Source organism: Sturnira hondurensis, unplaced genomic scaffold (assembly GCF_014824575.4).
Source record: "Sturnira hondurensis isolate 20B ecotype Veracruz unplaced genomic scaffold, ASM1482457v3 Scaffold0006413, whole genome shotgun sequence".
NCBI classification, from domain to species: Eukaryota; Metazoa; Chordata; class Mammalia; order Chiroptera; family Phyllostomidae; genus Sturnira; species Sturnira hondurensis.
The window spans coordinates 40,735,924-40,748,290 of NW_028079044.1; the positions used below are offsets into that span (position 1 = coordinate 40,735,924).

Consider the following 12,367-nt stretch of genomic DNA (forward strand, 5'->3'; position numbering starts at 1 on the left):
TCAGAGGATGTCACCACTTCCTTGCAAAGCCCACCCTCCCATAAATTTGATTTCCATGAAGTAAATGCAACAATATAATGGAATATCTTGCCATAGGATCACTTTTGCTTTTTCATTGGGTATTTTATTTGTTCCAAAAGCATTGCCAGTTGGCGGTGGTCAACCGACTCAAACAACTTAAGGTACCAGCAGCATCAAAGCAATAAAAGGAACGCTAATGGAGTCCATTGGTATGAATGGCTTCAAGGACTCAGGGGCATTCTTGGTCCTGTAGTATTTCATAATACAAATGATAAAGAAATATTACAGTCTATTACAAGAGAAACTTTCTTTCTGTGTTTGAAAGGAAAATAATATGGGTTCTCTACTTTCTATTGCTGATAGACCAACTCCAAACGAGAATAGTTCTGGCTAAGACCTTTCTAGAGCAGGGTCCAACTCATAGGTCTTGTCCAGAGACCGGAAGATATGGCTTAAATCTTGTGCCAACAGTTTCCAGTTTTAGGAGATATTTTTTAGTTACTTAGCCCCTTGGTCCTTCATTGTCTCATATATGAAAATCATGGTCATTTTATAGCAATTTTGAAAGATTAAATTTATTTGCTATATCTGCCCACAATGAGTACTTGATTAAAGTAAATTCTTAAGTGTTTTCCACACCTTCTCATGGCAGGGCTGCAAAACAAAAAAGAAAGAGCAGTTTTAATGTTTGGGAATGAGATTCTACCATGGAGCTAATTTCTACTTAGTGGTACTCTCAACACTTGCAAGGGTTTTAGCAAAAGTCATTGAATATTTTCTTTTAGACTTTAACATAACATGTTGCTGTATTTCTCCTTTCCTTCCAGTTAAAGATTTGGAAAAAAGAAAGGATCCAAAACCCAGAGTCAAGGCGGACAAAGGAAATGGTAATAAACCATCTGTACCAGAAGGTCAGTTTAAAACAAATTTTTTTGATATGCTTATTTTGGAGGTTGAGTTGATTCAATAACACTGGCAACATACATGTGCATGGCTGTTGGTCCCATCAGAAGACAGGATCTAATGTGAAAATCTTCCTCGGCTCCACGTCACTCCTCCTTCCTTCCTCACACGTAGTAACTGTCAGCGCCTCCCTTCCCTTACTCTCCCATGTTCAATACATCACCAAGTTCTAGTGAATTTATTTTCTGTTGAAACACTGACAGAATCTGTTCATTTCTTTCCATGTCTACTGCCAATACTCAGCGAAGGTTCCATTTCTTTCTTGGCATATAGTTTTTGTTTGTTTTATTTCATTTTTTGTTCTTTTGTTTTTTGGTTTTTTTTTTAGAAAAACCTCAGTGAGTTCTCTACCCAGAAATTAGAGCAATCTTTTCAAAATAAATCTGACCTTGTGCTCTCTGTACACACACCTTAAAACCCCTTTGATAGCTTCCTACTGCTCTTAGAATAAAGGCCAGAATCCTTAGCAAGACTTCTAAGGCCCCTCAATGTCTCACAAGCTACCTTCCTCTCCTTCCTCATCTAACAACTCAATGTTCCTACCCACTGGCCTTCTTTCAAATTCTTTAGAGGTCATGGTCTCTCCCATACAAAGTCATAGCACCCGCTGCACCCTCTGCATGAAGCGGACATTCTCCCACATCACCGCTCTGCTTAGGTATCTTTTGTTTCCTTTCAAAGCTCAGTTCAATCACTATTTTCTCCTACACCTTTCCTAAGTTTCTTTTCTATTACAGGCCCTCGTGTAACAACTAACTTTCCTTCACAACATTAGTCATAGTTGTAGTTTTACATTCACTTATAATTTGAGTGGTTGCCTTCCCCACTAGATTGGAAGCTCCAAGAGATCAAGGATTTTGCCTGTCTTTGCTCCTCATTGACTCCTCAGTGTCCAGCTGTTTCTGATACATAACAAAGGTTCAGTTAGTATTTTCTGGATAGAAAGACAAATACATGGTCTGTGCAAAATGTTACCTACTCATAGCTAGAAAATACAGTCACCCATCAATTTGCCTGTGTTTCTTTTCACCCTGTGGCATGAATTTTCAGTCACTTCTCTGTGAATATACAAACATAGGTACAGTCTTCCATATGGTGTTTCCTGTGCTGGGCATCACTTGGTCGCTCTGAGAACTGTCCATGCTATTGTATATGGGGGCAACACTGCCTGGGGTACACGGCTTGAGCATCGCTTTGACTGCCTGAATCGAAAGCCTGCTTTTGCCACTTTTAACCTTGGGGGATTTATATTGATTACCCTACTCTCTATGTCTCTGCTTCTTCATCTGTAAAAGTTGGTTTTACACCTTATCTCTCAGGGAGGTGGGGGAGGGTATAGGGGGATAAACAGTGATAGATGGAGACTTGACTTGGAGCGGGAAGCATACAGTACAGTGTATGGAGGTGTGTTACGGAATTGTGCACCTGAAACCTGTATAATTTTGTCAATCAGTGTCACCTCAGTGCGTTCAATGAAAAGGAAAAGAAATTAAAATTAAAATTACCTTTAACGTTCTCTTTATTTTAATTGGTGATTTTAGTCTATTCTAATTTTTGAAATTACTGATGTTTGGATTTGCCATTTATTTTGTGCTTTCTAATAATCTTCATTTTCCCTCTGCTTCCCCTGCCGTGTGCATTATTTATTTAGAATCGATGACATTTTAAGAAATACATTTCCTCCTCTCCTGAACTTGAAGGTTTTCAATCCTTTTGTAATTTTTGTGGGACTATAATTAGAATTTTACTATGCAAAGCCAAACCAAAGTTCGTCACTAATCAATATCTGTACCATTTCTCAACCAATACAAAATTTTATAACACTTTAACAATTCACTTTTCTATATTTTACATAATTCATAAAATATACATGAGTGTTGATTAATTTTTGTCTCTTCAAGGTATTCTATTTATAACTATTATATTAACAGTCATTGTTCAGATTTTCTCATGTTTATACATTTCTTTGCTCCTCATCCCATCTTGTATCTTCGACCTTCTCTTTGTGTTCATTTTCCTTTGGAGAAGATCCATGGTGGTGAACCCAATCCTAGTCCTATAAGGATATACTCACCCACACTCACTGTTGGAGAGACAGCTGGGTACAAGGTGGGGGGGGTGTTGTCTCTAATTATTTCAAACACACTTCACTATCTTCCATCTCCTACTTCTTCCTCTGCATTCCCTGCTGGGAACTGGCCTGCAACCCAGGCATGTACCCTGATGGGGAATCGAACTGCAATCTTTTGGTCCACAGGCCCGTGCTCAATCCACTGAGCTACACCAGCCAGGCTACGTCCCCTATTTCTGACAAGTCTGTTGTCAGTCCCAGCGTCACTTCTTTTCACCAGTAGCACTTTTGACTTGTGAACTCCTGGTTAATATGAAGTCTTCCCCTTGCAGTAAAAAAAGTAATTTGTAAAAAGGTATTTTGAGACATGTCGATATTGTTTCTCTTGTTAAAATTGGACTCACTCGGTTTAAAATCTGTTGATGATTCTTCCCTGATTCAGTGACTACTATAATGTTCCTCAAATGAACATTTTTCTAACTCCATTGCTCATTTTACATTTATTAGTTGGCATTGTGCTGTAAGGCGGATCTTTCCCTTCTACCACATTTATTTATTTGTTTACATCAGTGTGGACCCATGGATCCTGTTTTACATGATGGCTTGTAATTCATTACTCTTATTATTTCTTTTAATGCTCAGATTGTTCCAGATTTACTCAGTGGGAGCTGTTTTAAGCTGTCTACTGTGCTCTTTTCATATACCCCCATCATTCTTTATTTTTTTCTACTTCTGGCACAAATCTTATATTCCACACTCTTCTTGTACTTTTTTGGCTCTACCCTGGAATGACCATTTCCTCAAGAAAACAATTTCTTCAAAGAAACAGGAGTCCTGTTACTTTTGACACACCAAAAAAGATATTTAGAAACCAAGATGTGGGTACTGATGTGCTTATTGCTTTTGGGTTGTCATTGCTTCCTGATACTTAGCTGAGAGGACATGTACCCCCTGCCACATACACCTTTTTTATCTATTTACCTATCTATTATGTATCTTACTGTGTCTTGAGTCTATCTTTTACCCATACAACAAGGTTCACTATAGCTCTCCTTTTTCTATTTTTATAACTCTCTTTTCAAGATGGTTAGAAAACATGACTCACAGTATCTTAGATGTAGTAGCTATTTATATGCTAAATAGTTTTAGAATTTGTATATATAGTTTATATACAAATAGTTTTAGAATTGCTATTCTATAGACTCTGCAAAAATCTGTTAGGTGTTTAGTGAACATTTGCCTTTAGTGAAGAATATATATGTATTTCATCCACTCAGCTTTACTCACCCCTTTTAAATAACCAAATGCATTAGTTTCTTACTTATCTTTCCTGTGTTTCTTTTTTCAAGAAATTAGTTTGTAAATGTTTTTGTGGAGGGTTTTACATGTCAATTCTCAGCTGAGTTCTGGTTTCGCATACCTTGCCGTGCCGTGCTTAAAGAATGGCACTCAAGATGAAATCTGTCATCCATCCGTGGATTATAGAGGGCCCAGGACTTAGCTGTAAGCTAGATATCCCTAAAATACCCTAAGGTCTCCCTTTTCTCCCCCGGATGCACTTTCCTCTTGCCGTCTTAAAACCTAGGATTGAACGAAATGAATTAAAAACAGGGAAGTGGCCAATGGAACCGTGAGTGTATTACTGACATATGCTAATGAACACCCAGAGAGAACCAGCGGTTCAGCAGTTCATTCGTTTTACTCACTGAACATGTGTTCCTGGAGGGGACTGTCAGGTGGGAGCTGTTTCAAGGTGTTTATTGCAGTGGTCAAGACCTCAGCTAAGGCAAACACTTGAAGGAGGTTTTTTGGGGGGGGGGCGGGAAAGGTGGCTTTTCCTTTAAGTGAGGACTCCCACGAGGGCATTGGTGGTGTGGGAGGGTTGTCATAAGGAGAAAGGTGTAAACAGTGGTGACAGTCCAGGTGAGTTAGGGCTCCCAGGAGGTTGAGGGGGAGTGTTAATGGCAGGGAGACAAAAAGACCTTCACCACCTGAGCCTTAACGCACCACCATAGGCCCTCTTGTAAGATGCGGTAGTCCCATCATTTGCATTCGACTATGCTGTTCTTTGTTTTCCCCACATCCCACAATTTTTCGTACAAGAGCCTACATTGATTGTGGCTAAGATACAATCAGACATATTTCACATATTTGAGGATTTTAGTTGAAACACAAAGAGCTAAAAACTGTAAGAGAAGTTGCTATGCAGTTAAATAGTCACTTGTTTTCAATCTACTGCACATCTTTCTTCAATAATCCCAAACAAACTCCCCCACAAAAGTGGTATTTGCCTTTGAGCATAATACTGGCATATTTGCATCGACAGCTATTTCTCTTTTGTTGTCCAAACAGATCTCTCCTGATATTTTTGGTGTTTGCAGAAGAAAAAAAGAACGTAAAATCTGATGGAAAAGGATTGAGGCAGACAGGACAAGTAGCCTAGGGTTTCCCTTTTATTTTTGCTCTTAATAAATTTAGCAAAATTATTTTTGCTCTGGCCCTCTTTTTGTGCAATGGAGTATTTATTTATTTATTTAAATTTTCTAAAATGAGAAGAGAGTTGGAGGATCCCAATGTTCTCTTTTTCTGGGAGGAAAAAGATGAGCTTGAGTTATTCTTTCAAGGGTTTAGCAAACAAAGGCCCTCCTCCTTCCTTCTCCTGTCCCTTCTCCTTACTCTCTTTACTGTTACAACTACTATTATAGACAGCTGATATCGTGCTCCAGGAACAACGCGGGGGTGGACTAGAATTCCCCTGCTCATCAGCACGGGCAGCACTCGAGGAAGCCCCTCCGCCTATGCCCGTGCTCTGAGTCGGGGAGAAGTGTCCTGGAGAATTCACACCGTGGGCCTGTGTCACCTTCAGATGAGACATTCAAATTCACACTCTTTAAACGCTCTGGGGTCCTCCCAAACAAGAAGTTAATGTAAAGGGTACTCAGAGCTGCTAACAGTAGAATGCCTGGCGGAAGCACACATGAAATCGCATCTGAGGCATGTGTGCTTAGCTCCAATTCTAGATTGTCAGAGATAAAATAATGCCAAGGAAGAGGTCACAATCCCAACATTTGAAACAGAATTAAGCCATGTTCCTGAGTAAGAGTTAGAAGACGCAAAAATGGTGGCCTCAGAATCGATGACTTTTATTTATGGAGGGATCACACAAACACTGTAAAACAAACAGCGATATTACTGAAGCCGTAGAAAATATTCAAAACAAGAGATGGAAGGAATGAGAGCCTGTGAAAAAGAACAGGTAGATTTGAAATGGCACCACATGGAACATATGAAGCTCTGAAGCGCATAAATAAAGAGACAGCCACCCCCAGAAAAATGTTGGTGAAACTGTAGAACACCAAAGTCAAAGAGAAGATTTTTAAGAGACACAATGGGATCAAAGAGGAGTGAAAGTACTTGTTGAGGCCATTTCTAAGTATTGGAGATCTGACTATGTGTAGCTCTCCGTTCTTCAAACCATTGTTTTTCAGATGACGTTAAGTATTTCAATTTATTAATTAAAATCACAAGGCTGGGAAGTTTGGCATGCTCAATAAACTGGTGAGGTGTTGAAGGTGGAAAAAAATAATTTATTAATTTAGGAAGAAAGGCTGAGAAACCCTGAACTGATCCAAGCGAGTAACAGAAAAGCTGTGATATGATTTTGGTCCTGTTTCTCCTCACTTCTGTCCCCCCAAAATTCCGCCACATTTCCCAGAAGCACAGAGCAACCTTGAAGACAGTTTATTGTGCCCAAGGCATTAGGACAAGCCCAAGGTCCCTGGGGTCTGAGTAACCACACTCAGAGGAAAAACTCAGAGTGTGGTTATGAATGGCTTTCAAGTGCAAAGTTTAGAACATAAAAACTAACGTTTTCATTAGGATATTTTATTTTTTCTCATTTTGGCCTTTCCTTTGTCTTCAGATTTTTCCTTGTTACTTATTGAGATCAGCGTGGCTTAGTATACAGCACACAGGTCTATGTTCAAACATCTCTTAGAATGAAATCTTCCCTTGCTTTCTACCTACCTATACGACCGTAAGCATGTTAACTTCTCCAAGTCCCAATTTCCTCCTTTTGAAAATGAGTATAATAGTGAAAATGAGCATGCAGGGTGGGGAGGATTAAATTCTCTCATGTGCCTGATGGTACCTGGGACATAGTAGGCACTCAGAGGTGTCCATTTCCACCCTCTTTTCCATTTTCTTTGTAAAGAAATGTCTTATTTCAAAGAGCAAATATTAGCACACAGAACACAGCAGTATCTTACATTATCAGTAGCTATTTGTTGAATATTTGAACTTGGCATGTTATAGATTCAAGGAATAAGGTTCAGAGTCCCTTGGAGAAGATTAACAACAAATGTTTTGTGATAAAAAATGCAGAAGTAGATTTCTGTTTTTACTTTAATGTGAGAAAAATGTACGTTTTCAAGAATTAAAAAGAAAACTGGGAGACAGAATCAGTCATTCAGAAAATAATCATTGAACACTTAAGACATGCATTATAGCCCTGGCTGGTGTAGCTCAGTGGATTGAGTGCAGGCCTGCGAACCACACGATCTCGGTTTGATTCCCAGTCAGGGCACATGCCTGGGTTGCAGGCCAGTCCCCAGCAGGGGACTCATGAGAGGCAACCATACATTGATATTTCTCTCCTTCTCTCCTTCCCTTCCCCCTCTAAAGATAAATAAATAAATAAATAAATAAATAAACCACATGCATTATACCTGTGCATAAAATGGTAAGATTGCCCTGAGGGCAAGGGGGATAGGATTCTCCTAGCAATAGACCTCCAGTTTTCTCTTGCCATTCACCCCCACCTCTCTTGATAAGACAGTTTTAAAGGATTTTGATGTCTTTTCTGTTGACCTCCAGTAAATGTACCTATTCTTAACCTGTGAATTCTCCAGGGGGAAAAAAATTACAGCTCTGTCTTATGTAAGTTTTCAAATGTCCTCGTTTTTTATTTATTCTTGTTCAAGTATATTTGTCTGTTTTCACCCCATCACACCCCACCGCACCCCACACATGTCCTCATTTTTAAAAGAACTTGTAGCACATCTTGTTTTCTTTTAAATCAGATACTTATCAACTACGAGCTCTGCTATAGATTTTGGCAGAGTCTGTCCCCTGTAGGTATGCTTGGGCTTGTCTGATTGATACCTTTCTTCTTGTATAAGAATTTTCTGTTAAGCATCTTGCTCCTGTACCTGCAGGGCTGACTGTTGGTGTCAAACTGAGCAGGTGATTCAGCTTTAAAAATTGCAAAATATCCGGATCTGGTTGTTATTGATAAATTGGAGTAACAGGGATGATTTTGTAGCTTTTTCCCCCCATAAAATGACCTCGAACAATCCAGGTAAATGTATGGTTGAATCATGCAGTACTGTGTACAGAGCTGAAAATAATTATGAATGTAACACCCTGGCGCCTGGAATTGCCTTTTGATGAAGTGAGAAATGGATATGGAATGATCAAGTGGAGCTGAATTATGGAGAGTTTTGAAGAGCACAGTGGTAGTTTAGTCTTAACTTGGTAGGTGAGGGAGGGAAGAAATAATCTTCATTTTAGAGTTGGAAGGCACTTGGAGAGCCGTGTAGTTCGATCAGTTGAGAAGGTGGTTGAGGCTGAAACTTTGCCATCAAGGGTTGATCACTGTCTGCTTTTGTTGATGAAGAGCTCGCCATTTTCCAAGGCAGTGGTCTATGGAAATCTGGACTGTGAGAAAGTTCTTTCTTGAGCTGAGTTGAAGTGTGTCTCCCTGGGGGCATACAAAACACTCTTAATCCCCCTTCTGTGTAACAGCCCTTTTAATATTTGAAGACAGCTGTCTTGTCCTCTCTAAGTCCCTTGTGGTTTATGATCAAAGGAAAATTGTGATGTTTATGGGACTGTCAGTTACTCTTGAGATACAGGGCTGAGTGACAGCTGAAAAGTCCTTTTGGCCGAGGTTCAGGGATGGGGCACCTCATGCCTGCAAATCGTCATCGTGTTATGTATCCAAGATGGGATGCAGTGCAGGTGAGTATGACTTTGATTTCAGGCTGCCTTTCATTGCAAGGCCTGGAAATCTTTCCTCCCTCCCTGCCTCTATCCCTCTCTTTCTCCCTCCTCTCCGTCTTCATTTACTCCCTCCCTTCCCCTCCCTCCCTCCCTCCTTACCTCCCTCCCTCCCTCCCTTTGTTCTTTCTTTCCTTTCAGATGCTTCTCTTTGGTGACAGGAGTTGAATAGCTTAATAGCTAAGTGGTTCAGGCTATGGAGTCAGTTCTGGATTAGAATTCCAGCTTTTCTACCTGCCTCGTGTTTGAGGATGGGCAAGTTGTTTAACCCTTTTAGTTACATAACCTCTATTATATTAGAGAACATCTATTATATAGAATTAATATCAGGCTTAAGTGGAAAAGACAAATGCAAAATCTGATGAAAGGGTCATTAAATGGTAGGTCTTTTCATTATTGTGAAAAAAGAAGGCAATGAAGAGTGCCAGAGTCAATACCTAAATATATGTATTAGGGTTCTTCATATGGAGATAGGATCCAAAGAGCTTTATTGTAAGTAATTGCCTCACCTGACTGCGGAGGCTAGAAAGTCCCAAGATTTGCAAGCTGGAGACCCAGGAGAGCCCGAGGTGTAAGTTCCCATCTGAAACCTGGCAGGCTCAACATCCAAGAAGAGCCAGAGTTTCAGCTCAAGTCCAATGTTCCAACTCAAGGTGGCTGGGCAGGAGCAGTTCCCTTTTACTCCGCCTTTTTGTTCTATCCAGGTCTTCGGGCAACTGAATGAGGGCCACCCACATTAGGGAGGGCAATGGGCGTTAATCAGTCTGCAGATTCAAATGTTAATCTCATCCCAAAACACAGACAGACTCAGACAGACAGACTCAGAACAATGTTTGATCAAATGTCTGGGCACCTCATGGACTAACTGCAACATAAAATTAATATCATCACTATATAGTATATGAGAACTGTCTGGAAAGTATCTATCCATGTAATATAAAAAATAGAGACATTTATTGAAGAAGAGAAACATGCTACACAGGACAATGATGCCTCAGCCCCCTGCAAAGTAGGCACCTTGGGACATCACACAGTTCTCCCATTCACCATCACCTGCCCCATCATATTTTCCTGAATGTCACTGATAGTCTAAAATCTCTTCCCTTTCAAAGGTGATTATAGTTTGGGGAAAAGCCAGAAGTCGCAGGGCCAAATCTGGACCATAGGGACCTGAGTCACCTGAGCGATTTGATATTTTGCCAAAGAACTCTACACAAGATGTGATGCAAGAGCAGGTGCATTGTCGTGATGAAGCTGCCAATCACCAGTTGCTGCAGCCAATCATAGCTGAGATTGATGATTCAGGACTTCTGAATCATCTGAATAGTTTCTGTCGAGGAATGTTCAAGCTTAACACAAAATTTGATGCAGATTTGTTGCTCTACTCACTCAGTCGTTTTGAATGCGATGGCCACACAGTGCACGTGCTCACTCAAGGGCATCTACCGCCCCCACTGACTAGCACAGTGACGTCATTTTTCATGCATGCATATGCCAGTCCACTCTTCTTTGCTGCCAAGTTACACTGACTTCACACACACTGTTCTCATTATATTAACAATAGCTGGTCATGTTCTGGACAGACCTTGTATTTCTAGGAAGTAAGAAGTTCTGCAAAGAAAAATAAAACAGTAAGAGAAGAGAGTGATGGGAAGTTCTATTTTAGATTGGGCAGTCATCTGTCAGGGATGCTTTGAGAGGTAAGTCTATGCCAAGACTGGATGAAATGAATAGTAAGTTCACTCTGATTAATGCGAACTCTAATATAGGTGAAACCAGCCTTCTGCTCTCCATCTGCTAGATGGACAAATTGTAACATTAATACGACAGGTAACTTGTGGCCACCCATGTTACATTATGGTAGGACAGCTTCCATGGTATGATAGAAAAGGCATATGGGACACAGCATTTAGAAGGCCTGCCATCCTGCTCAACCTCTGCCAGTAACCATGAAGCCATTCACTCGTCTCCCTGAACCGCGATTTTATTTTCTGAGAAATGAGAACAATTAACAGCTCTCCACAAGAATGTTGTATCCGATGGGCCAATGTATTGCAAACTCTTTTACAACCATTGAGCCATTGGCAAATGTAAAATATTAACATTTTTTAAAACTCCAGTGATGCTGTTGAAGCCAATCTTAACAGTAGCTCTTAGTTTGAAAACTTGAATTTAACCTTATGGGAGATTCAAGTGAAAAATTGTTCTGTGACCACAGTTTTCCTTCACATGTCTTGGTTAATGAATGGTATACCTAGATATTTTGCTAGTGGCACAGAAAAAAAAATTATTTACAACCACGAAATGAATCAGACTAATGCTAGTAAAAAATCATTGTGAAATTTTTCTGATTGCATATTAAAATAATCTGAGTAAAGGTAGTACGTGCTCGCCTTTCATTCAGCGTTGCCTCCAGCATTGGAAAACTATCAGGGAAGACAGGCAAACCTGATGCAATCTCCCTGATCCCTAAATAGCTGTCATCCACTTTTCCTGTGTGTAAGTGGAGCAGGGCGGGAGGAAAGACCACATTCCGTTCGTCTGTCATGCTTCATTTTTCTGGTTTTCGTTTTTATCCTGCCGGCTGGATAAATTATGCGAAAAGAGGAATCCTTGTTTAACAGCACAATTCAACGTAGTTCACATTCATTGGTGAACTATACAGCAAGAGCTGAGCGAGGCACAGGGGATAAAAAGATAAAACACGCATGTCTTACCTCTCAAAGAGTTCAGTCTAGTCAGGGCGATAGAAATGGAAACAAATCCTAATAGTCCAGTGACAGGGTGACCAGCCAGGTACAAATACAACAGCAGTGAAGAGGGGCAGATGAGGTTTAGTATAACGTCGGGCACAACTGCCAGACATAGAATGTTGGCAAATGTTAGCTTTCCCGAGCCTTCTCACCAGGCCCCTCCAGGTGTAGAATAGAATGGGAATGGTTCCTTCCGACTTTTTCTGTGACGTCAGTATTGCTAAGTTTGTGATCTAGTCTGTCTGTTGGGTGCTTTTCATTGACTGCTATCAGCTGGGTAGTTTTTTGGTTTTTGATTTTCAAACACTACCTGTATTTTCAGAGTTGCACTTTAGATGAAGACCGTGTGGAGCCAAGAGCTGAATTAAAATCCAGGTCAAGAAGTCATTTTCTCTGCTGCTGTGCTGTAATTTTAAATACGATATTGAGGTCACACATTTATTTTATTTAAAACAATTGGTTATGAACTATTGTTTTAATGATAAAAGCATATGTACTC

The 12,367-nt window shown here is 40.2% G+C and overlaps 1 protein-coding gene across 3 annotated transcripts in view; it reads left to right on the plus strand.

Annotated features, from left to right (window-relative positions):
• The window catches only part of COL14A1 (collagen type XIV alpha 1 chain), a 196,983-nt gene that overhangs the window by 38,409 nt on the left and 146,207 nt on the right, over positions 1 to 12,367 (plus strand). For all 3 annotated transcript variants that reach the window (XM_037048457.1, XM_037048454.1, XM_037048455.1), the window contains exon 5: positions 849 to 932. In XM_037048457.1, coding sequence (XP_036904352.1) covers positions 849 to 932 — 84 coding nt within the window. The remainder of the gene's footprint in view (positions 1 to 848; positions 933 to 12,367) is intronic.